A 24891-nucleotide genomic window follows, 5' to 3' on the forward strand; every position below is an offset into this window, starting at 1 on the left:
GCTGGACATGCTGGGCACAGACTCTAGAACGGTTGCTTCCAGATGCATTGTGGGATGTTCAGGCCCTAGAACCCCCCGCTGCTAGGAGCACAGTGGGGTGGGCGCTGTGATCCGCTGCTTCTAGGCATGTCTGGGGCATGCACCGTTTCTTGACACACCTGGATCCTGGCTCTGGAACTCTTCTTCTAGACTCCAGGAGACCAGGCTCCAGAATCCCTCACCTTTAGATATGCAAGGCTCCGGGCTGTAGAACCCCTTGCTTCTAGACACATCAGGAGCAGCTCTAGAGGTCCTAGGACCCCCTAATGCTGGGATATGCTTGACGGGTTCCAGGAAGATGGGGGGGAGAGACGGGAATCTACTGGAAAGGGGAGAGGTCTGTTCCAGAGCAGGGTGGAGCATGGGGCTAGAAGAAAGCAGCAGAGGATCTGGAGCAGATTGGGAGGAGATGAATCTAGAGCAGAACAGGGATGAGGGGTCCAGAGAAGGGGCAGATGGCTCTTGGAGTGGGGGGGAAGTAAAGGTATCTAGAGCAGAGGGAGAAGGATCCAGAGCCAGAACAGGGAACCAGACCATTGACAGGGGGCTCTAGAGCAGAGGTCAGAGCAGAGCTCCAGAGGGATCCAGAGCAATGTGAGTCCCGAATCTAGAACAGGGAGAGAGGGACCCTGAGCAGGACGCTCCAGGACCCAGAGCCCGAGACTCCAGGACCTAGAGCAGGGGGGGACTGATCCAGAGCAGCTATCCAGAATGGTCTAGAGCAGGGTGGCTCCAGGACCCAGAGCAGGGGGAGATGGCTCTAGAGCAGAGACCCAGAGCAATAACAATAGAGCAGAGCAGAGATCCGGGCCTGGGGACCCCAGGAGATCTAGAGCGGGGCAGGTTCTAGAGCAGGGGGTGCGGCTCCTTACTTTCTCTGCAGGGTGGTAGCGGGGCTGGTGCTGGTACTGGTGCTGTGGCCTCCGCCGGCTCCGGGACTGGAGCTCCGGGAGGCGCCCCGGCTCAGCTGGCCCCGCTCCCGCTCCCGGGGCGGGCGGGGGTCCTGGTGGGGGCCACTCCGCTCCCGGATGGAGCCGCTGTCTCGGTGCAGCTGGCACTGGTCCCGGTTCTGGTACTGCCCATCGCGGTTCCCGTGGTGGGGCTCTCGCTCCTTGTCCCGGTTCTGGTACGGCCCGTCCCGCTCCATGCGCTTCTGGTACTGGCCCTCCCGGTCTGAACGGTTCTGGTACTGCCCATCCCGGTCCAAGCGGTTCTGGTACTGCCCTTCCCAGTTCTGGTACTGCCCGTCCCGGTCGGTCCGGCTCTGGTACTGGCTCTCCCGGTTCGGGTACGGCCCCTCCCGGTCGGTCCGGCTCTGGTACTGGCTCTCCCGGTTCGGGTACGGCCCGTCCCGGTCGGTCCGGCTCTGGTACTGGCTCTCCCGGTTCGGGTACGGCCCGTCCCGGTCGGTCCGGCTCTGGTACTGGCTCTCCCGGTTGGGGAACGGCCCCTCCCGCTCCCGACCGGGCTGGTCCCGGTTCTCGTCGCGCAGGTCCCGGTTCTCCTGGCTCAGCTGCTCCAGCTGCCCCTCCAGCTCTTCGATCCGGCGCCGCTGCGTCTCCAGCAGCTTCTGCTGGCTCTCGATGATGTTGTTCAGCTCCAGCAGGTACTCCACGGCCCGGTTCGGGCTGTCGGAACCGGCCCCCCCCGCGCCGCCCTCCATGGAGAGGGACGCCCGCAGGAGGAGGCGGTTGCGCCCGGAGCCCTGCGCCCGGCGCCCGGCAATGGTGGAGAGGGCTGGGGGGGGGGGCCTCGACCCGCCCCGCTCTGCCTCCCCCCCCGGGCCGCCTCGCGAGCCCCCGGCCGGCCGCAGCAGGCTGCAGGGTCCCGGCCAGCGCCGAGCCTGGCGGGGGAGCCCGGGGGAGGGGCCGGCGGGGCCCCGGCTGCTGCCTCCACCGAGCGACGGCAGCGGACCGCCCGCCTGCCCGCCGCAGCGCACAGCACACTGCGCACTGCCGGCGCGGCGCGCCGCCCTGCGCCCCGGCGAGCCCGAGCCCGAGCCCCGCCGGGGCCGAGCCTGGGGGGGGGGAGCCCCGAGCTCTGCTGGGGGCGGGGGAGGCGAGCCTGGGGAAGCTGACCGGGGGGGGGGCGCAGAAGGGGGGTGCCAAGTTGAGACCAGCGGGGGGAAGCCCTGAGCGGTTGGGGGGCGCTGAGTGGGGCTGATGGGGGGGGGTCGGGGCTGCCCCCGCCTGTGGGGTGCTCCCAGGACGGGTCTCTGCCTGGCCCCAGCCACGCGCTGCCCCCTGGACGGGGGTCGCCGGCCAGAGAGGACGGGGGCGGGGGTAGATGGATCCGTGGGTCTGCAGGGGCCCGGGCCCGTGGGTCTGCACCAGGGGCGGGGGAGCTGGCTGGGCCCGTGGGTCGGCTGGTCCCTGGTTCGATAACGGGTGGATTCCACTGCCATAGAGCGGGAGGCAGGCAGGAGAGAGGGGAAACTGAGGCATGGGCCCAAAGACACAATGAGGCAGGCTGGAGTCCTGGCTCGCAGGACCCCTGCTCTACCCCCTAGACCCCACTCCCCTCCCAGAACCAGGGGTAGAACCCACTACCTGGCTCCCAGCCCCCCACCAGCCCCCCCACAGCTGGGGAGAGAACCCAGGCGTCCTGAGGCTCCTTCCAGTTTGTTCTCCTGCAGACATCAAGCGTCCCCGGCCTGGGCCCGTGCGTGGCCCGGCCGGGTGGGACTCAGGCCCCATGTGGCGAGAGGCGAAGGCTGCTGAGGAGGAAAGTGCAGCCCGGCCTAGGAGGCACCTGGGTCTCCTCCCCCCGCCTGGGAACATTAATTAAGGAGCCAGGATTAATAAATCAGCTGCACAAACCACAGGGGCTCAGCAGGGATTCCCTTCCCCACCGCTGGGGAACAGCCGCCCAGCGCCGAGCTGCAGCTGCCTCTGGGGTGGGGAACAGCTGCACATAACACGCCACAGGGAGGCCTCCCCAGGCGCTGAGATGCAGCCACCTCTGGGGTGGGGCAGATGGGGGAACAGCTGCACATAACCCGGCAGGGGGAGGGCCTGCCCAGCCCCCCCCCCCCAGCTGTATTTGGGAACACCCCTAGGGCTGCAGCAAGGAGGTTGGTGTTTCCCACACAACCTGCCCGGGGGGGGGGACGACAATTATTCTGCACCCCCCCTCCCTGGCGCTGCTGCATTCCTCCCTCAGCTTGGGGGCCAGCTGATGCCTCACTCATGGCAGCCCCCCCATCCCCCTGGAACTCCACACCTGGGCCCCTTCCTCGCCACACCAGCAAGGGGGGCTGGAGCCAGGACGCCTGGGTTCTCTCCCTTCCCAATCTCCTCCTACCCCCCCACTTCCAGACCCTGCTTCTCACAAAACACCCTGCCCCCCATCTACCTCCCAGCCCCAAAACCCTTCACCCCCCCAGCCAGGCCCCTCCCCCTGCTCCCAAAGCACAGACAGCCAGCTGTCTTGGTTTGTGGGTTGAGGGGGGGGCAGTCATTCTCAGCCCCCCCTTCCCACGCATCAGGCCCTGGTATCCTATAATCGCCACCAGCCGCCTGCACTGGGGGGAGGGGGGAGAAACTGAGTCAGCCATGCCAGTGGGGGGGGTCTGCTCCTAGCCAGAGACCCACACCAAAATGTGTGGTGTGTGTGTGTGTGGGGGGGGTGGGAATACAACTGCAGGACTTATCCCATATATAGTGCAGGGGAAACTGAGGCACACAGATGGGCAGTAAACTTGGCCCTATGGATTGCAAGCGAAACCAGAAGTCCGGGCTGCCTGCCCCTGCTCTAACCACTAGATCTTTCTCCCATTCCCAAGCCAGGGAGAGAAGCCAGGAGTCCTGGCCCCCATCCCCCACTCAGGATGGGGGGGGGGGAGGGCTGATGCCAAGAGTTCAAAGGTTATACCCTCCCTCCAGCTACCCAATAGTTTATGCAGGGACCCGTTACCAAGGAAACAAAATGCAAATAACTGTACTGCTAATTAGGAGTTTAACTGTTAAACACAGGCATTAACTGCTCAGGGGAGAGCTCCCGCAGCGCTGAGATGCAGCCATCTCTGGGGCAGGGCAGCTGCGGAACAGCTGCACATAACGCCCCAGTGGACAGCTTGCCCAGCCCTGAGATGCAGCCCCCTCTGGGGTGGGGCAGCCAGAGAACAGCTGCATAGAACGCAACTCTGGGACAGCTCGCTGAGCAGCACTGGGGCTAGTGCCGGGGAACGTATCTTGGGGGACAAGGAGATTGCCCCACATGCTTCTGCCCCTCACAGCTCGGTCTGACGCTAAGCAACTGCTTCAGAGCCCCAGCCCATGGCCTGGACGGGGTCAGGCAGGTTACCCCCCCCCCCCCCATCCCCACCAGGCTGCCCCATGGGAAGCGGGTTGGATTTTCCCTGCCTTCCCCTTGCAGCCCCAGGCACTGGCTCCGGCTGGGGGCAGCTCGGCTCTGGTCACGGCCCGGCCAGGCACGGGCCAGGGGCAGGAGGTCTCACCCCAGAGATCTGACCCCCAGTCTTCCTCCACCTTCAGAGCAGCCCCCCCACCGGGAGCCCAGGCCCCATCCCAGGGTGTGTTCCCCCCGGCAGGGGCAACTGTCCTGTGGAGGGGCCCTTCTCGCACACAGAGCAGGTCTGAGCCGGCGACCCCCCCCCCCCCCAAATAACTGACATACAGCCACCCAGGGAAGGGAAAATCGGCTTTATTTCATTACAAAAAGACGTGCATGTGACGCGCCCCCCCCCCGACCCCCCTCGTCCCCCAGAGACAGGACTGGAAAAGCAACAGCCCGGGCCCCCCTGCTCTGCCCCCGTCTCCAGCCCCCCCCCCATCCTGTCTTAAAAAGCGAGTTAAATAGCATGATTCTAAAAATAGCATCGGGGCGGGGAGGGAATCAGCGCCCCCCCCCCCCAGGATAAAACCGCCCCCCCCCCCCCCCGCCACAGTTCTGTGGCAGACAGGTCACCCCCCCGGCCTCAGCGGCAGGGGATTACTTAATAGCCCCCCCACACACACACACACACACACAAACACACTGCACTGGTGATCTGGGGGTGCCCCCCACCCCCAGGCAGAACGGGGGCGAGGGCAGAGGCCATGAAAGGGTTAAAATAAATGGCGGGGGGGACACGGCCTGCCCCCCCATCGTGGCGCCGCCGGCTACTGCTCGTTGGGGTTGGGGTTGGCGTCGGGGTACTTGGTGAGGTCGAAGGTCAGCACTTTGCTGATCACGCAGTCCCCTTGCTGTGGAGAGGGGGGGTCAAGAGACGGAGTAAATCTGTGCCCCCCACCACAGACCGACCCCCCCACCCCAGGCAGGACCCTCGGTCTGCGCCCCACTCGCGCGCCCTGGGTGCCCCCCCCCAGGGCCAAGAGCTGTGCCCTCCCCCACATGCAGCCCAGCCCGGGGCGCCCCGGCCCCCGCAGCCCCCGTACCTCGGGGTACACCCCGATCAGGCTCTCGGCCTTGGTGTAGAACTCCTCCTTCAGCGAGATCACGATGGCCTGGAAGTTGCAGGCTGACTGCTCCTTGATGTAGTTGGCCACCTGGGGGGGGGGGACACACATGGGGGAGGAATCAACGGGGGTCCCCTAAAGCCCCCCAACGCACCCCACCCCCACAAACCCCACAACCCCAGCCACAGCTCCTCCTGGCCCCACATCTTCCCCCAGAATCCTCTAATCTGCCGGGGGAAACCCAGGAAACTCCCCAAGGCCCTCAGCCCCCCCCCCACTTCCTGATTCCTCTCCCCCACACCTTGGGCCCTAGAGCCCCCAGCCCCCAAACATACCCCCCTCCCCCGCTGCCCCACACACCTTCCCGATGTTGGTGTTGTCCAGCGCGGCGTCGATTTCGTCCAGCACGAAGAAGGGGGCGGGTTTGTAGCTGGGGAGTGAGCGGAGAGGGGCAGGTGACGGGGAGTTGGGGGCACAGGATGGGGGGTGGGGGATGCTGTCCTGCTGTGCCCCACAAGCCCCTGCTCTCACCCCTGGACCCCACTCCCCTCCCAGAACCGGGCAGAGAACCCAGGAGTCCTGACTCCCAGCCCCCCTTGCTCTGACCCACTAGCCCCAACTTTCTTCCCAGAGCTGGGCAGAGAACCCAGGAGTCCGGGCTCCCAGCCCCCACCTGTGGATGGCAAACAGAAGGGCCAAGGCGGCTACAGTTTTCTCCCCTCCGGACAGGTTGTCCATGGGCCGGAAGCGCTTGCCGGGGGCCACGCAGTTGTAATTGATTCCATCCAGGTACGGCTCCTCAGGGTTCTCCGGGCCCAGGAACGCCTGCAGAGGGGCACGGGCGGAGCATTAGGGGGTGGGGCGTAAACGGGGCGGAGCCGCCGGCCCCCACACCCCGACTTTCAGGTTAAACAAAAAACAACCACGCTTCCAGCTCCAGCGGCTGGGGAGGAAAGCTCAAAAAGGCGACGCGGCTTGAGTCTGCAGAGAGCCTGAGCCGACGGCTCGCAGAGGTGTGACCCGCCCCGCGTGCGACTGACACCGACGGCTCGCAGAGGCGTGACCCGCCCCGCGTGCGACTGACACCGACGGCTCGCAGAGGCGTGACCCGCCCCGCGTGCGACTGACACCGACGGCTCGCAGAGGCGTGAAGCGCCCCGTGCCTCTCAATGGAAGCGAACTCCCAAGCCGGCAGGGGACTGCGGGACGGGGTCCCCGGCTACCTCGGCCAGGGATCATGCTGCCTGCTGGGGGTTGAGGCGGAGTCAAAGGGGGGGTGTCGCCCCAGCGGGGGCAGGCAGGGAGAGGACGGGGGTGGGGCCAGAGCAGGGGCGGAGCTTACCTGGGCGCTGCTGTTCCGCGACAGAGCTTTGTAGATCTCGTCGATGTTGGTGGCCACGGACTCGAAGCAGGCGTTGAAGCGGTCGAAGCGCTCCTTCTTGATCTGCTCGAACGCCTGCTTGGCCTTCTTGGCGCGCTTCCGGGCCGCCTCAAACTCTGCGGGGGGGGGGGGGAATTGAGAGGGGACCCAGGTGTTCTGGCTCCCCCCTCCCCTCCCTGCTCCAACCCATAGACCCCACTCGCCTGCCACAGGCCTCCCGGCTCCCAGCCGCCTGCTCTAACCACTAGTCCCCGTCCCCCCTCCCTGGGCTGGGCCGGGACCCAGGTGTCCGGTACCGTCGGAGGTCTCCTGGAACTTGTCCCGGACGCTCTCCAGCTTCTCCATGGCCTTCATGTTGGGGGCGGCGATGCGCTGGAGGACGCTCTGCTGCTCGTTCAGCTTCTGCTGCAGCTGGTTCATCTCCTGCTTGATCTCGTCTTCGGCCTGGGCGTCCTGCGGGGAGAGGGGGCGGGGCAGAAAGGCAGGGGGTGGAGCCAGCCACTCATGCCCCACCCACTCCCTCCGTCGGGCCCCAGTATCTCACCCTTCCCCCGGATCAATCCCAGGGGCTCAGAGGACATAGGGGCGGGGGAGGGTAGCCTTTCCTTCCTGCCCCACCCCCATCCCTTAGGGAGGCGGGGCTTATGCCCTGGAGGGAGGAGACTTTAGAACCCTCGGCCATTTTACAACCCATCTGTCGTCTCCACGGAGACCCCCGCCTGCCTAGGCACCGCCCCTCTGCCCCGGGACCGCCAGTGGCGGGGAGTCCCGCAGGCCCTGCTCACCTTGAGGTCCTCGGACAGGTCGCCGTAGTCGATCTCGATCAGGGCCTCCCGGGCGTACATGTTGGAGGTGCGCTGGGAGCTGCTGACCGGCTCCTCACCCTGCGCCCCGCCCTGGGGAGATGGGACCAGCTGAGTGGGGGATGCAGGAAAGAGAAAGGCCGCCCCCTCCCCTGCACCCCGTCCCAGAGTGCCCCCTCCCCATCTGCCCCCCACCCATTCACCCCCATGGCTCCCCCCACTTCGTCCATCCCATAGCACCACAGCCCCCTCCCCCTTGTTCACCCCGCCAGCACGCCCCCCCCACCCACCTCCTCCTGGCTGATGTCGTCCATGGTGCCCTTGGAGAGGGGCAGTTTGATGTCCTGCATCTTGCAGGCCTGCAGCAGGTTGTGCCGGTCGCTGCGCTTCTGCTCCAGCTTCGTCTCGATGGCCGTCACCTCCTTCTGCAGGTGGGTCATTTCCCTGCGGGGCGGGGGGCGGGGTGAGGGGGGGCAGGCCCCAGCAGGTCACTCACTGGGCCCATCCGTCCCCGCATAGACCTGGGTTGCTTGCTGGCCCCGTCCCAACAGACCCAGGTCATTCACTGGCCCCGCCTCCAATAAGTATCTACCAGGCACGGGACCCGCCCCCTTCCACCTGCCCCGCCCCCAATGGGCCCAGGTCACTCCCGAGCCCTGCCTCCAATGCAGTGGCCCCGCCCCCCAGGTGGGGAGGGCCAGAGCCTGGCTCACCACCCCCGCCCCCTGGCTGTCACTCACTTGTTGGCCCCGCCCAGCTTCTTGCGGATCTCCTCCATCTCGTGGTTTTTGTCATTGACCTCGGATTTCTTGGCCAGGTGCTGGTTCTTCAGGTCCTGCAGCTGGGCCATGGTCTCGTCGATGATCTTCATGTGACGCTGCTCCTCCTGCGGGGGAGGGATGGGGGGAGTGAGCCCTGCCCACCACTACCAGAGCCCCGCCCACCACTGCCAGGACTGCTCCTTGGGAGGGGCCCCACACACCACCACCACCCATATGGGTCCTCTAGGGCTGGAGGAGGAGGAAAAAGAGCCCCCCCCTACTGCCCACCCCCTCACCTCCTATCCCGCCCTCCCCCACACCCATCCCCCGCCAAACCGGGCACCTTCTTGAGCTTCTCGATCTCGGCTTCGTCCTTCTTGACGGTCTGCTCCCACATGTGCACCTTCTCCTGGTCCTCCTTCAGCTGGTTCTTCTCGAAATCCAGCTGGATCCCCAGCCGGGTCTTCTGGTTCTCAAACTCCAGCCTGAGGGATGGGGGGGGGGGGGGGGGGTCAGAGTGCAGGACTCCCCCCTCTTTCCCCTCTAGGGGGCACCAGCTCCCATCCGGCCCCAGGGGGGCGGGGAATGGGGCACGGGGCCTTTCCCCTCTAGGGGCGCCGGCTCCCATCCAGGCTGGTACCTTTTTTTGGCGATCTCGTTCTGCCGCTTCACCTTCTCCTCCTCGAACTCCCGGATGTTCCTCACCCCAATCTCCCGGCAGAACTCCTCGAAGACCTCGTCCTCCACCTGCCAGGGGGCAAGGAGGGGCACTGCTAGAGCCCAGCTGGGGGGGCTCCCTTACCCCGGCCCTGACACGCCCCCATTCCAGGCCCTGGGATACCAACCTGGCACCAGCAAGGAGCCTTCAACACGGTCCCCCACACTCCACCGTGAAATGATCTCAGGTGGGACAGGAAGAGACCAGTCAGGAGCGGAGAGGCCGAGCCGTCAGCACAGCCAAAGACTACACCCCCCAGGATGCAACAGGGTCCGCATATGGACTGCATTCCCCCATGATGCACTGCAGCAGGGGAGTGGGGCAGGGCAACACCACATGGACTACATCCCCCATAATGCATTGCAGCAGGAGGGCAGCAGAATCATGCCTTATGGACTACATCCCCCACAATGCCTTGCAGCAGAGTACACCAGGACACGGGGCGCAGAGCAACCCCCATAATGCACTGCAGCAAGGAGGCAGGCAAAAGCAATGCAAAAGGGACTACGCCCTCCACAATGCATTGCAGCAGGACACCCTGTGGACTACCACTCCCACAATGCATTGCAGCAGGACACCCTGTGGACTACCACTCCCACAATGCATTGCAGCAGGAGCCGGGGGGGGGGGGGGAGGGGGCCCTCACCTGGTTCATCTTCTCCTTGAGATCCTTCATCTCCCGCTCCCGGCCCTGGATGATTCGTTTGATGTCGTTGATTCGGGGCCCGAAGTTGGCCAGTTCGCTCTCCAGCTTCGACTTCTCCTGCGGGGGGAGGCAGATGGGGGGGCTGATCACCCAGGCCCCGATCCCCTCCCCTCCCCCCGCCCGGCCCTTGCCCCTTTGCCCTCATGACCCCACCAGCGACACCCCCTGCCGGGAACCAGTGTCGGGGCGAAGGGGGCAGACAGGGCCGAGCCGAGGGCGGCAGCCCAGGGCAGTTGCTGGCCCCCCTACCTGCAGGTTCAGGGCGAGGTGACGGGTCTTGGTCTGTTCCAAGTCGCTCTGGGAGTATTTCAGCCGCATCTGCAGGCCGTGGGCTTGGGACTGCACCTGCCGCAGCTCAGCCTCCTTGCGCTTGGCTTTCATTTGCTCCTAAAAGGCACAGAAGGGGATTTTAACAACAGCCTGAGGACTCTCCTGGCGCTGAGATGCAGCCACCTCTGGGGCGGGGCAGCTGGGGAACAGCCACACATAACGCCGCACAACACTGAGCTCCCAGCACTGACTGCCAGGGGAGAGTGCCTGCTACTGGATCTGACCCCCCAAATCCCTCGCTTTCTGGCAGCCTTCCTCACCTTTAACTCCTCCGTCAGCCTCTCCTTCTTCTCCTTCAGCTTATCCACGGCCTTCTCGTCCCAACGCCGGGCCTTAGCCTTCAGGTCACTGGCACCTCCAGAGATCACCCCCGACTTCTGGAACAAAGTGCCGTCCAGGGCGACCGTCTGCAGGGGCGAGAGCAGGGCAGGTCAGGGCACGGCTTACCCCAGTGCGCTGGGCCGGGCGCGGCCTCCCTCACAACACACTGGAGCCGGGGCAAGGCTCAGAGTCACCGCCCAGGCCGCCTGGGAAGATGCCGGAGCCGTTTGGAGGAGATAAGGAACAGGCCTGGATCTGTAGAACAAATCACACCAGACCAACCGACTCCTGCTTTGCCAGCGTCACTGGCCTAAAGGACGGGGGGAAGCTGCAGACGTGATAGATCTCGATTTCAGCCGGGTTTTGGACCCAGTCCCACGCGACGTTCTCAGAGCGAACTAGGGACAGGTGGGCTAGAAATGACTATCAGGCGAGTGGAAAAACCGTCCTCAAAGACTAAGGGCCGCTGTCAAACGGAGACAGCGCGCCTAACTCCCGGGGCAGGGGCGACTCCACACTGCCACGAATGATTCGAGTCATGGAGCGGAGAATGTGCTTGTAAAATCTGCAGCCGACGCCGAACCAGGAGTCGCCCGGCCTTCAGGAGCAGGATAAGGGTTCAAAAACACCCGCAACAAATTGGAGCCGGGGTCTGAATTCAGGAAGCTGAGACGCGCTGAAGGCGAGCGCGAAGGACGTCGCTGAGGAGGGGGAAAAAAACCAAAAACAAATGTGCAAGTGCACCATGGGAATAACTGGCTGGGGGCGGCCGGGAGCCAGGACTCCTGGGTTCTCTCCCCAGCCCCGGAAGGGCAGTGGGGTCTGGGGGTGAGATAAGGGGGACTGGGGGTAAAGCAGGTCGCAGATCGAAGGAGAACCCGCTATGGGATGCGGCTGTCAAAAAGGCTAAGATGTATTAGTGGGAGCGCCGTAGGTCAGACACGGGGGGCGATGCTGTCCCGCTGTTCTCGGCACTGGGGAGGCCCCAGCTGGAGTCCTGGGTCTGGTTCGGGGCGCTGCACGTGAGGAAAGATGGGGCCAAACAAGAGCGGCCAGGGGAGAGCAGCAAAGACGGTCCAGGTTTAGCAATCCTGACCGAGGGAGAAAGGTTACGAAACGGGGCGCGTTTAGTCCGGGGGGGCTCATAACAGGCGTCAGCTCCGCTAAGGGGGCTGGAGACCAGCTGTTCTCCGTGTGCGCTGCTGGCAGGACAAGAAGCAAAGGACTCGATCTGCAGCAAGGGGAACTGAGGCCAGGAAAAGCTTCCCGGCTCGCCAGGCAGCGAAGCGCTGGGACCGGATCGCCTTGCGTCGGAGGACTGGCAAGGACGGGTGGGACAAACCCGGCGGGGCTGGTCTAGGTTGTCTCGGTCCCGCCTCAGTGCCGGGGGCCGGGTTGGACGCCCCCGCGAGGTCCCTGCCAGGCTGAGATGGCGACAATTCTGCTCCAGCCCCCACAAAGCCCCACGATGGGGAAGAAAGTCAGAGACAGGAAGCGAGAGCTACTGAGCAAAAGTTCAGGGGGGGCTGGGAGCCAGGACTCCTGGGTTCTCTCCCCAGCTCTGGGAGGGGAGTGGGGGCTAGTGGTTAGAACAGGGGGAGGCAGGGAGCCAGGACTCCTGGGTTCTCTCCCAGGCTCTGGGAGGGCAGTGGGGGCTAGTGGTTGGAGCAGGGGAAAGGGTTGGGAGTCAGGACTTGTGAGGTCTCTCTGCAGCTCTGGGAAGGGGGTTGGGAGCCAGGACGCCCGGGTTCGCGGCTCGCCTTGTGTCTTTGGTGCCCCCCGAAGGCGATGCGCCGGGCGTCCTCCACGTTGTCGCACACCAGGGCGTTCCCGCAGGCGTACTGCAGGGCCTTCTTGATGTGCGGCGGCTCGTAGCGGATCACGTCAATCACCAGCTTCGCCCCCTTCAGCTCCCGCAGCTTCTCGTCGGTGGGCTTCACCTGTGGGGGGAGAGATGGCAGGAGGCTGCGGGTGAGGGGGGGCAGATCACAGAGAGGTTCCAGGAGGACCAGGGAGGGGGACGCTGGGGGGGGGAGCTGGCAAGGGACAAGGTCAGGGCGAGCGGGTGAGCAGGATCACCACTGGCAGCTGCGCTAACAGGCTGGGGGAGCAGAGGAGGCGAGATGGGGGGAGGGACGGCAAAGGGGGACAACCAGGGACCCATTGCTACCCATGGCACTGGGGCACCTAGGGCTGCCCAGGAGCCCGCAGGCACTCTGGGGGTGGCGCGCGCCTCTCACCGACAGGGGGGGGGGTTCCCTCTCCCGGAGGGCATGGGGGGGTCTCACCTCCAGGTAGTCAAGGGGGAGGAAAGTCTCCGGCTCGCCCCGCTGCTCCTTGATGTACTGGATGCAGTCGCGGCCCGTCTTCTCCGAGTCCACGATGATGGCGTCCATGTTCTTGCCCAGCACCTTGGTGACGGCGATCTGGTATTTCTTCTGCGTGGGCTGGCACAGGTCGATGAGCCGCCCGTACTGCGGGGGGGGGAGCGGTGAGTGGGGCAGGGCCCCCCGCTGCCAGATCCCAGCCCGACTCCCTGCTGTCCCAGAGACCCTTCCACCCACGCCCCTGCCGGAAACCCAGCCCCTTCCCAGAGACCCCCCCATGCCCATTGCATAGCCCCCCCCCGTCCCCCATCTCCTCCCGTCCCAGAGCCCCCCTTCCTCTGCCAGAGACCCCACCCCGGAGACCACCCAACCCCCCGTCCCAGCAAGGCAACCGGCCCCTCCCAGGGTCCCCCTCGCCCCAAAATTACTGCGCCAGGGACCCGGCCCCACCCCCAAGCGCATGGGGGAGCTAGCGCCCCCTAGATCCCCTCCCCGCAGCCACACACAACGCCCCCCGGCACGCACCACGGAGCCGGGATAGAGGCGCTTGATGCTCTCCATGATCTCGGCCTTGCGCTGCTGGCGGCTGTTCTCCTGGCGGTCGATCCGGGCGTCCCCCAGCTGCTCCATCACCTGGTTCAGCTCCTTGTTGATCTCATCAATACGCCGCTTGGCCAGCTCCACCTCCTCCGTCAGCTCCCCCTCCAGCTTCTTCTGCTCCTCCAGCGACTGCCTGCGGGGGTCGCCGGCGAGCGGCTCAGGGGAGAGCGCCCCTGGCCGAGCCCCCCGCCCGGCTCCCTGCCCCATGGCGTCCCCCCCACTGCGCCCAGCGCTGACTGCCCCCCAGGACCCGGCCCTGACTGCCGTGGGAAAGCGCCCCCTGCCCAGCATCCCTCCCTCCCGGCTCCCTGCCCCACGGTGCCCCCCAGCACCCGGCCCTGACTGCCAGGGCAGAGCGCCCCTTCCCGGCTCCCTGCCCCCCAGTGCCCCTGACTGGCGCCCCTTGCCCAGCCCCCCCATGGCTCCCTGCCCCACGGCACTCCCCAGCGCCTGGCCCCGACAGGCCCGCGGCACGGCTGGGCTGGGCATACTTGCTGGTAGCGATGTACTCCTCCAGCTTCTCAATCCGCTTCTGGTTCTCCTCTATCTCCCGCAGCTTCTGCTTGATCTTGGCCTGGGGAAGAGGCAGAGCATGAGGTGGGACAGACGGACGGACGGACGGCTGCACCGGAGGTGGGGGAAGAGCTGGTGGCAGGGCCCGCTTCTGAGCCAGGGGGGCTTAGCCAGCGGGAAGGAGCTTGTCAGCCCTCTGGGCAGATGATGGCCGCCGCGGCCGGGGCAAAAAAGTGAGAGGAGGAGTGTCACGCTGGCTGGATGGGGGGGGGCAGGCGGGCATTTATCGTATTTTGTGACATCAAGACGTCAGAATCGCAGTGATCCACGTGAGACAGGCCGGGGCAGGAGCCGTTAGACAGGCTGTGACGTGCGACATGAGAGGACGATGTTTGTGTTCACGTGCTGGGTGTGCGATGGAAGTGATGGAGATGGTTTCATCTGCTTGTCCTATTGCGCTGTGTCTGGCCGACACCCCGGACAGGAGGGCTGCAGCACGCGCCTGCTTACAGGGGCCCAGGGGGAGAAGCCAGGGATACACCTGAGGAGTCACCAGGATTCACTCGTGTCACCCTGGACTCCAACTCATGCCTGTACATTTCCACAAGCAGCCTGGCAAAGGCCATAAAAGGCAGCTGCCACCCCGTCCATTTGTCTTCAGCCTCCAGCCTGCCTCTGGATCAACTCCTCTGCAACTGAACTGAAGCTGTGAATCAAAGGACTGAGACCGTCCAGGTCCTGGATGTAACCAGAGGGACGGTGTCGGACTGAACATTGCTCTTATCGTTTCTTTCTTTCCTTTTATAATAAACCTTCCGTTTTCGTCACTAAAGGACTGGCTGGCAGCGTGGGGGTTTGGGTAAGATCCAAACATACATTGATCTGGCAATGTGGCTGACCCTTCGGGTCAGGAGACCCTTTCTGGTGAAGAGCAGAGAGTTTAAATGACTGATCTCTTTACTGGCCCTAGTGGCTGGTTGGGAGCCACAGACTGGCATGCAGTGAAGGGGGCTGTGTGTGTTTTATGTTAGCTTCTCGATGACCAGTGCGGGCAATCAGAAGCACTGTTTGTGGCTGGTTGGGAAGTCTGACTTCAGTGTCACTCACCAGTGCTGGGAGACTCGGCTCTCGTTTTGCAGCCTGCCCTGACCGTGGCATTTTCAGGTGGCTGCCCTGGGCACGGACGGGTCACGAGGAGGAGGAGAAATTGGCGAAGGATCCCAACAGTGAGAGGTGGGCAGCATGAGCAGCAGAGATGGGGCCGGGGGGGGGGGATCCTGGCAGCATGGGGGGGGGGTCACAGGTCAGGGGCAGGGCAGGGAAATCAAGGAGGGATTCCAAGTCCTGACTCACCTCCGTCTCCACTTTCTTCCTCTCCTCCAGGTCCAGCCGATCCTGATCCGCTTTCTGGTCCCGGTTAAATTTCTCCAGTTCCTGGGCCAGTGTGGCTGCTCTCTTACTGGCCTCTTCCTTCAGCCGGTGATACTTCTTCACCTGCAAGGGGAAAGATCAGGAGGGCAACAGCGTCAAATCCCAGCTGCACAGTGCCGCTGCCCGGGGCAGGTTCACCTGGCGCCAAGATGCAGCCACCTCTGGGGTGGGGAGCTGGGGAACAGACACATAACACTGCCCAGGGATGGCTCGCCCGGCACTGAGATGCAGCCACCTCTCAGGCAACTGGGAAACAGCAACGCCGCACAATTTAGGACAGGAAGTGAAGGAAAATCCTGTCCCTAACTGAAACTGCAGGGGGGCAGAATGGGATCCCCAGATTTGAGCCGGATGCCAGGGTTCATGTCCCAGCACCTCAAATAAAAATATCTAAATAAAGACAATGGTTCAGGGCGTCATCCACAGGCAACAGCCAGCACCCCCAGCGGCCAGCACTGCCTGCCAGGGAAGAGTGCCCCCCGCCGAGCCCCCCGTCCCCGTACCTGGTTCTCCTCCAGGGTGAGGTCTCGCCCCTGGCTCTGGCTTTCCTCCTCCATGCGCTCCTCGAACTCCTGCCGAGCCTTCTCCACCGACAGCATCTCCTTCTCCAGCTCGTCCATGTCACCCTTGCGCTTCTTGTACTGCTTCTGGGCGTTCTGCAGAGACTTCTTGGCGGCCTCCAGCTTCTTGATCTTGTGAGACGTGTTCTCCTTGGCTTTGATGTACTGCGGCCGCTTCTGGTTCAACTCGGAGTCCTTCTCCCTGGGGAAGGGGGGCACCATGGGTTCCAGATCCCCACTGCAGTATCCTAGGAGGCGGCCCACCTGCTCCGGTCTAGATTGCAGCGCTTCTAAGGTACACGTCTATGCTGTTCTGGACAACGCAATCTAGACAACGTCACCGACCTTGCTCTCGACCACACAGAGACGAGGTTCTAGGCCACCCAACCTAGACACAGCCTCCTCCTTTGTTCCAAATCACCCTGTTTCTAGACCATACGTAACGATCCAGGCTGCCTGACCTAGACATGCCATCTGCCCCAACCTAGCCAGCGTGAGCTGCTCATTCTAGAGTGCAGTCACCCGAATCTGGGCCATCCCACCTAGCCAGCATCACCTGACGTGCTCTAGATCAGTATTTCTGGAATATACATCCATCCTGTTCTAAGCCACCCAACCTAGACAGCAACACCTCCTTTTTCTAGAGCAGTGGTCCCCAAACTTTTGACCCTGTGCCCCCCTTACTTCTGTCGGTGGCCCCCACCCCTCCCATCTGGGAGTGGGGCCACGGTCGGGGCTGGGAGTGAGGCTACAGTCAGGGGATTGTAACTGGGGGCCAAGGCGCCATGGCCGTGCCAGGGGCTGGGAGCAAAATGCCGTGGCTGGGGGCAAGACCAGAGCAGAGCTTTGTGGCACTCCCTCCCTGCCCCCCCCCCAAACGTTCCGGGGCCGCGCCTGTTTGGGGACCTCTGTTCTAGAGGGTACCAGAGGAGCATCCTAGACCACGCAATGCAGATCTAGACAGCGTTCCCGGCCGCATTATACATTACCTTATTCTAGAGCTCATGGCCATACTGCTCCAGGTCACCCAATTTATAGTTCACCCACATTCCTGCCCCACCACCTCCTGTTCTAGACCAGTCGTGTTTCCAGAAGGGACCACTACCGCCCTCATTCTAGAACAAGCCCCACTCCACACTGCTCCATCACCACTCCCATTCTAGACAGCACCCATGTCGAGCTAGTCAGACCTAACCTCCTTGGATGACCACCCCTTATTCTAGACAATGCAATGTTCTAGACCACACTACTGAGAACAGAATCCTCACGCTCCTAAATGTCATCATCTCATTCCAGCCCAGGTCAAGTTTTAGACCCAGCTCCATTCTAGGCTGTAATGTGACTGCGCTGGCTTCAGACAACCTTACTCAGAACATACTGCTGCCCCCACGTCGGTTCGAGACCCAGCTCAGTTTGAGACCACACTTCCATCCCACCCTAATAAGGAGTACACAGGCACCCCCAGCTCTAGACCCAACTCCCTTTAGACTGCATCTAAGATGCCCAAGACTGTCTTAGTGTCCCTTCATTCTACACGGGGCTCCTCGCTGGACCAAGTCCTCCTCTTTCTAGCCCACAGCACATGCAAGCAGCAGCCCTGCCTCCCCTCCCTTTCTAGACTCTCACCTCCAGTTCTGGAGAGCAGCCCTATCCCCATTCCTGTTCTAGCTGACCACACTGGCTCTAGAGCACAGCAATACATACTCATGTTCTAGAGTCCGCCACCATCTCACCCCCATTCTAGAGCCAGCCCCTAACCCATGGTGTCGTGTCCCATTCTAGAGCACAGCCCTAATTTTACAGCACAGCTGTCCCCTTTCTAGTACAGCCACAGATTCCAGAGTACAGCTGCCATCACTCAAGCTCTAGACCAAGGCCCAGCTGTATTGTCCCCATCCCAGCCTGTCCCCTGGACCTAGAAGGGGAAGTGCCGTTTTGGAGTGGCCAGGGACACAAGATAGAACCCTCCCCCATTTTAGAGCATGCAGTGACCTGATCTAGAACCATCTTTCCCATCCTGCAGTGCTGATCCAGAACGTGTTCATTCTCCAGTTCTAGGTCAGAACGGCCAGTGCTCTAGAGCACACCCTTCGGCTCCAGCATCTCCCAGCCCCATTCTAGAGCATGGCCTCCACCTGTTCTAGAACCCAAGCTCTAGCGCACGCCGCCCTCACTTGATCTCCTTCTCGATCTGCTGCTGCTCCCTCATCATCTTGCCCAGCTCCTTCTTCTTGTCCTTGAGCTCGTCCTCCACTTTGTCCATGCGCTTCTTGTCCTTGTCGATCTCCTTGTTCTTGGAGCCCAGCTCCTTGTTCAGCTTCTCGATCTCCGCCTCGTTGTGGTACAGCTTGAAGAGCTGCAGCTGGACCTGGGCCCGCACCACCTCGTCCTTCAGCCGCTGGTACCGGTCCGCCTGCCCACGGCACGTGTGGAGTAAACACCAGGTCGCCTCCCATCTCCCGCCCCAGCCCCTCAGAAACCTCGCCCCACTAGAGATCCCAGCTCCCCCTCCTCCCTCTTCCATCCCCCCAACCCAGCCCCCACTCCACCTTCGTCCTACGTGCCCAGCCTCTTCCGCCTGCCCCACCGGCCCCTCACCCACCCCCTCACAACCTCCAGATTCCACCCCACTCCCACCTGCCCCGCAACCCCCACCCACTAGAACCCACCTGCCCCCACCCACCTCCTCCTAAAGGCCCCATCGCTAGAGCCCAGCCAGCCCCAAGCACCCCAGAGACCCCCATCCCAGCCTCCAGAGCCTGCCTCACTTCTCCTAACGCCCCAGACTCCACCGCTTCCCATACGGATCCTGCCCCACCCCCTGGGCCCAGAGAAGCCATCAGCTCCTGCCCCACCTCCTCTTTCTCCTGCTTGGCCTCCTTGCGCTCGGCAGCGATGTTCTTCTTGCGGTGGTAGTTGAACTGCGTGTCCTCCTCCGCCTTCACCATCTCCTTCTTGCGCTTGTCGTACTCCTGGGCCAGCTCCCCCGAGCGGCTGATCTCCTCGAACAGCGCCGTGCGCTCCTTGGGGTTCTTCATGGCTATGGACTCCACTGCCCCCTGTGGACAGCGGAACAGGGCGGGGTGAGACCCACGGAGCCAGCCGGTCTGGTGTTTGCCCCTCCCCCCGGATCAGACCCACAGGCCATCCCCGTATCCCCCCACCCCACACCTGGAAGACGAGGAAGTTCCTGGCTTTGATGAGGATCCCCAGTTTCTCCAGCTCCTCACTATACTCGCTCAGCTGCACCACTTTGTTATTGATCTTGTACTCGGACGAGCCCCCTGCAAGAGATGGTGGGTCAGGCCCTGTGCTCCGGCACCCTCCCCGACTGCCAGGGGGGAGTGCCCTCACCCAGCCCCCCCATGCCACAGCCCCCCCCAGCACCCCTGCCCACCACCCCCGGCGCCCTCCGACTGCCAAGGGAGAGTGCCCCCTGCCCAGCCGCCGCCCCCCACCACCACAGTGCCCCCAGTACCCCCACCCACCAGCACCCTCCCCGACTGCCAGGGGAGAGCGTCCCCTGCCCAGCCCGCTACCCCACGGCACCCCCAAGTGCCCCACGCCCAGCACCCAGCCCCGACTGCAAGGGGACAGCACCCGCTCCCTGCAGCTCAGGGTCCCTCAGCACCCCCTGCCCAGCATCACATGCCCCAGTGCCCGGCCCCGACCGCCAGAGTATCGTGCCCCCGCCCAGCCCCGCCCCTCACCCACGATGACGCGGGCGAAGGTGCGGTCCTCGGCCCCGCCCTCGGAGTACACCATGCTGACGAAGGCCCGGTTGGCGGCCGGCTTGCCCACGGGCGCCCCGTGGATCAGGTCCCGCAGCGTCTTCACCCGCAGGTTACTCGTCTTCTCGCCCAGCACGAAGCTGATGGCGTCCATGAGGTTCGACTTCCCTGGGGGAGGCGGGGGGGGGGGGGATCAGCACTGGGGGCGCCCATGGGGGGAGGAGGGCATGGACTGTACCACGTGCCTTCCAGGGAGGACTTGTCCTCTGGACTGTGCCATCCCCCCCAGGGAGGGGGTGGTCAATGGACCAGGCCATTCCCCGTTCCCCCCAAATGGGGGGGGTCTCAAAGACTGCACCTCCCCCCACAGGGGGGTTTCCATGGAGTGCACCATCCCCCCTCTAACCCTTCAATGAGGGGTGGTTTCCATGGACAGCACCATCTTGCTTCAATCCCGGGGGGGGAGGGGGATCTCCATGAACTGTACCATTCGTCACTGGGCAGTTCCATGGATTCCACTGCCCCCCATGGGGGGGGTTCCCATGAAGCGCACCATCCCCCCTCTATCCCTTCAACGGGGAGTGATTTCCATGGACAGTTGGGGTTCAATGTACCATAGCCTTCCTGTGTGGGGGGGAGGTTTATGCAGACTGTACCATCCCCACACACATACCCCCCATGGGGAGGTGGGGTTCCCTGGGCCGTACCATCCCCGCCCCCCCCCCGTGGGGGGGTGGGGGTCCCGGGGCCGTACCAACCCCGCCCCCCCCCCCCGTGGGGAGGTGGGGTTCCCTGGGCCGTACCATCCCCGCCCCCCCCCCGTGGGGAGGTAGGGTTCCCTGGGCCGTACCATCCCCGCCCCCCCCCGTGGGGAGGTAGGGTTCCCTGGGCCGTACCATCCCCGCCCCCCCCCCCGTGGGGAGGTGGGGTTCCCTGGGCCGTACCATCCCCGCCCCCCCCCGTGGGGAGGTGGGGTTCCATGGGCCGTACCACCCCCGGGGGCGGGGGGGCTGTCTCTCACCGGAGCCGTTGGGCCCGATGATGGCCGTGAATCTCCGGAAGGGCCCGATGATCTGCCGCCCCTTGTAAGACTTGAAGTTCTCGATCTCGATCAGCTTCAGGAACCCCATGGCGGAGCGGGGCGGGGGGCCGCGGGGCCCGGGGGAGGGGGGGCGGGGGGGGCTACGGTGGCCCACTGGCGGCGGGGCGGGAACCGCGGCCGCCGGCTCGGACACACTCAACCCCGCCGCCGCGGCCGCCAACAGAGTCGATCTCGCGAGAGGCGCCACTTCCCGCGAGACCCCAGCCCTCCGCCGGTGGGGGAGGGGCTAAGGTGCGCTCTTTTGCATAGAGCGCGCGGCTCCTTCCGTTGTCCGGCCGCTGACAGGGCCGAGCCGCGGAGCCAGATTTGCATATCGGGACCCGCCCCCTGCGCTCTTTCCCTGAGGAAAGGGCCGCGCCGAAGAGACTTATTTGCATGTGATGCCCCGCCCCCCTGGTTACGAGGCCTGCTCACAGGTCCGCCTCCAGAGGGTCATTTGCATGAAGAGCTCCGCCCCCTCCCGCTGGCGCCTCTCCCCGCGGATAGGCCTCCTTTGCATAAAGGGGCGGTTGGACGGCACCAAGTGGGGTGGTGGAAGCGGGGGGGTGGGCACGGGAATGGGTTGTCCCGTTACCAGGGAGACCGAGCTCCAAACAGAGCGAGAGAGAGAGAGAGAGAGAGAGAGAGAGAGAGAGAGAGAGAGAGAGAGGCGAGGGGGTCAGGGGTTAAAGGTCAGGGGACGGGGTGAGGGGGTCAGAGGTCAGCACAAGGGGGCCAGGGGTCAGAGGGCACAGCCAGTGGGTCCAAGATTGACGAGAGGGGGTCAGAGGGCAGGGCGTGGGGCAGGGTGTGGGGGTCAGAGGGCAGGGTGTGGGGGTCAGAGGGCAGGGTGTGGGGCAGGGTGTGGGGGTCAGAGGACAGGGTGTGGGGGTCAGAGGGCAGGGCGTGGGATGGGGTGTGGGGGTCAGAGGGCAGGGTGTGGGGGTCAGAGGGTAGGGTGTGGGGGTCAGAGGGCAGGGCGTGGGATGGGGTGTGGGGGTCAGAGGGCAGGGTGTGGGGCAGGGCGTGGGCGTCAGAGGGTAACTTGTGGCTGTGAGGGGCAAAGCTCGGGGGCAGGTGGGAGGAATATAATTCCCCACGTCCACCCCCGGGGCACCCAGATTTCACCCCTCCCCTGCCAGTGTGGAAAGGTCCCCCCCAGATCTTCCATGGGCAAAGACCCACAGCTCCATAGGAAGCTATGCCCTCCGCCCCTTCCCTGGAGCCAGGACACCTGGGTTCTCTCCCCAGCTCTGGGAGGGGAGTGTGGGCTAGTGGTTAGAGCAGGGGGGCTGGGAGCCAGGGCTCCTGGGTTCTAAGTTTCCTTCCTGCCCCGTAGGCGCAGAGATGCACAAAGTGGACCTGCCGCCGGAGAGCAAGGAGGCGGCCGCTGTCGAGGCGCGAAGGGAGCAAGAGAAGCAGCGGCAGAGCCGCATCTTCAACGCACGCTACCGCACCATGGGGGTGAGCCCCACAGGGACCCGCTGCATCCTCCGGGGGGGGCAGCCCTGGGAGAGGGGCTGGATCGGATCCTCCCCCGCTCAGAACCTAGGGCAGAGACAGCTGCTGACTGGGGAGGGCTCTTACACACACGGCTCCCATGCGCCCCCCTCTCTGAAGGGCATCCGCTCTTCAGCCCCTGCACCTCCGTCACCCCTCCAGATGTCAGGGAACCCCGCTAAGCCTGGGCGCCAGCGGCTACGGAACAAGCTGAGACCCAGCACCTCATTTCACTCAGAAGCCACCTCACAGACACCAGACGGGAGGGACTGGGTCAGACTGCAGGCCGGCAGTCTATCCCTGGCGCTGGGAAGGGAGTTAGGTCTGGTTGTTGAGGGAGTCAGGACTCCGGGGAGGATTTACGCTTCTCTGGTACTTCTCCCCTGCCCTTCTCCCACCTAGGTGGATGTAGAAGCCCTGAAGAGTCAAGTGGAGGAGCGCAAGCTGAGAGAGGAAATGGAGAAGCAGCGGGATGAGAGCTACGGTGAGAGCTCTGCTTTGCCCCCCTTGATCTCTGGGGGAGCCCCGGACCCCCATCACCAGAGAGCAACAGGGGGCCAGGCGGGTGAGAAGGCATGACACTGCAGCTCCTCTATCTCTGCCCAAGATGAGCGCTGGCTGTCGGGGGAGATCCCAGCTACCTCCGGCAGGGGGTGCTGTGTGGGAGCGGGGCAGGAACACTGTCTGGTGGGGGCGCAGGGGGTCTGACCCTCTTTCCCCGCAGACGCTGAGCGGGTGCTGTGCGACCGGGTGGCACAGATGCTGGAGGCAGAGGAGCGAGAGCGGGCACGGCGCCTCCACCAAGCTGTGCAGGAGTTCCGGGAGCAGGAGCAGCCTCCCCACACCCGGCGGGAGTGGGACCTGTACTGCCCTGGGAGGCTGCGCCAGGATCACCCGGCCCGGGTGAGTGACTACGACCCGCGTTGCGGACCCGCCAGCCTGCAGCGCTTTGCCGGCGAGGACCTGGCGCTGACCACCCGGCGCCGGCTGCAGCAGCAGCAGCAGCGCCGCAGCCTGGAGGAGCAGCGCGCTGAGCGGCAGCAGGCCCTGGCCGACAGCAAGTATGCAGGTGAGAGCACGGGCCTAGTGGTTAGGGTAGGGGGAGCGGGGAAGGCTGGGAGCCAGGATTCCTTCTAACCCCAGCCATGGGAGGGAGTAGGGTCTAGTGGTTACAGCGGGGGGGGGGGGGGGAGTCAGGATTCCTGGGTAGTGGGGGAGAGGAGGGGGGTCCAGTGGGTTAGAGCAGGGGGGACCCAGGACTCCTGGGCGCCCAGAGCAAATGCACTCAGGGGGCTCCATACGCTGTCCCGGCAGACACCCTGGAGGATAAGAAGCGGGTGGAGCTGGATCTGCGGGCACAGCAACTGGCCCTGCTGGAGGACGAATGCCGCCGCGCCAAGGACCTTGCCACAGCTGACTACAACCGGGCCCAGGTAGCCCCTAAGCGCAGCCAGGGAACTGGCGGGACTGGGAGCGCAGGGCTGGGTGCCGCGGGTGGGGCTGACCGAGCCTGCCGTGGGCTGGACAATACGCCTGGCTTCTGCGGCCTAGGGGATTGTGGGATAGCAGGCCTCACCTGCTGCTCCCCTCTCCCCGCAGGCAGCGGAGGTGGCGGAGCAGCGCCAGCGGGCCTGCCAGCGGGAACAGGATGACAACCAAGCCGAGATCCACAACCACCTGACAGGGGAGCTGCTGACAGAGGACCCGGCCGTGGCCCAGAGCCTGCTGGGGCCTCACCGCATCCTCACCGACCGCTGGAAGGGCCTGAGCCCGGAGCAGGTGGAGGCCGTGTGGCAAGCCCAGGAGCAGCAACGGCAGGAGAACCAGGTCTGCAGGGGAAGGGAAGGGGGGGAATCCCCGTAGCGGGGGGGGGCGGATGGCGTGGGAAGCGCAGGCCGGGGGCATCAGGGCACTGTTCCCTCCCCCTTCACCTGCCCCTCTCTTTGCCCTCCAGAGGGCGCGGGAGGCCGAGCGGCAGCGGGAGGCAGAGTGGGAAGTGCAGCACCAGCTGGCAGCCCGCGCCGCCATGGCGCTGGAGGTGGAGGAGCGCCTGTGCCGGCAGCAGCTGAGGAAGGGCCTGGATGCCTACAACCAGCAGCTGGCGCAGGAGCAGCGGGCACAGTGAGTGCCCCCCCACCCCCGCGGTGGGGGAGGAGGGGCCGGGGGGGCTAGAGGGAGCTGGGCTAGGGATTCAGGAGGGGTGGGGCAGCAGCAAGGGGCGGGGTTGGGCGGGGCAGGAATTGGAGGGGCGGGGTTAGGAGGGGCGGGGCCAGGCTGGCAGCTAAGCCCCACCCTTTGCCTTGCAGGCAGCAGTACCTGGAAAGGGAGGTGTACACCAACCCGCCCGGCGCCCAGTACCACCTGCAGTTCAACACCAGCAGCCGCTAGCCCAGCCCCGTGGTGCCACCTCCGCTCCCCCTGCCCCCGGGGACATGCCCCCTCGCCACCCCCATGAACTAGGTGCCCCATTCGCCCCCTGCCTCACCTCCAATCCCGCCATGGATGGAACATCCCACTTACCATCTCCTGCCCCTGGGACACAGTCAGTCCCTCCAGGGACCATCCCTGCTGCTGGGAACATCCAAGGCTTTCCCCTCCCATGGCCGGGACCCCCCCAGCTCCCTTGCAGAGGGGATCTGGCACTCGGCCCCATTCCTTCACTGACGGCA

The 24891-nt window shown here is 64.7% G+C and overlaps 3 protein-coding genes across 5 annotated transcripts in view; 1 reads left to right on the forward strand and 2 right to left on the reverse strand.

Annotated features, from left to right (window-relative positions):
* Window positions 1–2031, reverse strand: part of IQSEC2 (IQ motif and Sec7 domain ArfGEF 2) — a 41319-nt gene extending 39288 nt beyond the window's left edge. Inside the window, exon 1 of the mRNA XM_067552111.1 lies at window positions 912–2031. Within this exon, the coding sequence (XP_067408212.1) occupies window positions 912–1702 (791 nt within the window). The 5' untranslated portion in view covers window positions 1703–2031. The remainder of the gene's footprint in view (window positions 1–911) is intronic.
* Window positions 2032–5041: 3010 nt separating this feature from the next.
* On the reverse strand, window positions 5042–21032 carry SMC1A (structural maintenance of chromosomes 1A). 2 transcript variants are annotated; one of them, XM_067552116.1, is made up of 25 exons: window positions 20663–21032; window positions 19621–19809; window positions 19082–19194; window positions 18766–18969; window positions 18085–18323; window positions 15854–16112; window positions 15273–15413; window positions 13898–13980; window positions 13332–13539; window positions 12768–12953; window positions 12240–12419; window positions 10419–10565; window positions 10078–10215; window positions 9769–9885; window positions 9045–9151; window positions 8748–8889; window positions 8384–8529; window positions 7934–8087; window positions 7626–7724; window positions 7137–7293; window positions 6802–6956; window positions 6133–6284; window positions 5820–5889; window positions 5439–5549; window positions 5042–5246 (listed from the first exon to the last, which is right to left on the reverse strand). In XM_067552116.1, exons 1-25 carry the CDS (start codon window positions 20769–20771, stop codon window positions 5163–5165), a joined length of 3690 nt encoding a protein of 1229 aa, XP_067408217.1. In that variant the 5' UTR covers window positions 20772–21032; the 3' UTR covers window positions 5042–5162. The 2 variants fall into 2 exon arrangements, with proteins under 2 accessions (XP_067408217.1, XP_067408216.1); XM_067552115.1 differs by having other exon boundaries at window positions 7626–7736.
* RIBC1 (RIB43A domain with coiled-coils 1) lies at window positions 20651–24721 on the forward strand. 2 transcript variants are annotated; one of them, XM_067552218.1, is made up of 8 exons: window positions 20651–20726; window positions 22062–22186; window positions 22625–22706; window positions 22947–23291; window positions 23537–23655; window positions 23822–24049; window positions 24177–24343; window positions 24529–24721. In XM_067552218.1, the coding sequence occupies exons 2-8, from the start codon at window positions 22070–22072 to the stop codon at window positions 24608–24610; spliced, it is 1140 nt and encodes a 379-aa protein (XP_067408319.1). In that variant the 5' UTR covers window positions 20651–20726; window positions 22062–22069; the 3' UTR covers window positions 24611–24721. The 2 variants fall into 2 exon arrangements, with proteins under 2 accessions (XP_067408319.1, XP_067408320.1); XM_067552219.1 differs by lacking the exon at window positions 20651–20726 and adding an exon at window positions 21392–21414.
* The last annotated feature ends 170 nt before the right edge of the window (window positions 24722–24891 follow it).

This window comes from Emydura macquarii, unplaced genomic scaffold (genome assembly GCF_026122565.2).
Source record: "Emydura macquarii macquarii isolate MOO-44397 ecotype Brisbane River unplaced genomic scaffold, CSIRO-AGI_Emac_v2 contig_1386, whole genome shotgun sequence".
Taxonomy (NCBI): domain Eukaryota; kingdom Metazoa; phylum Chordata; order Testudines; family Chelidae; genus Emydura; species Emydura macquarii.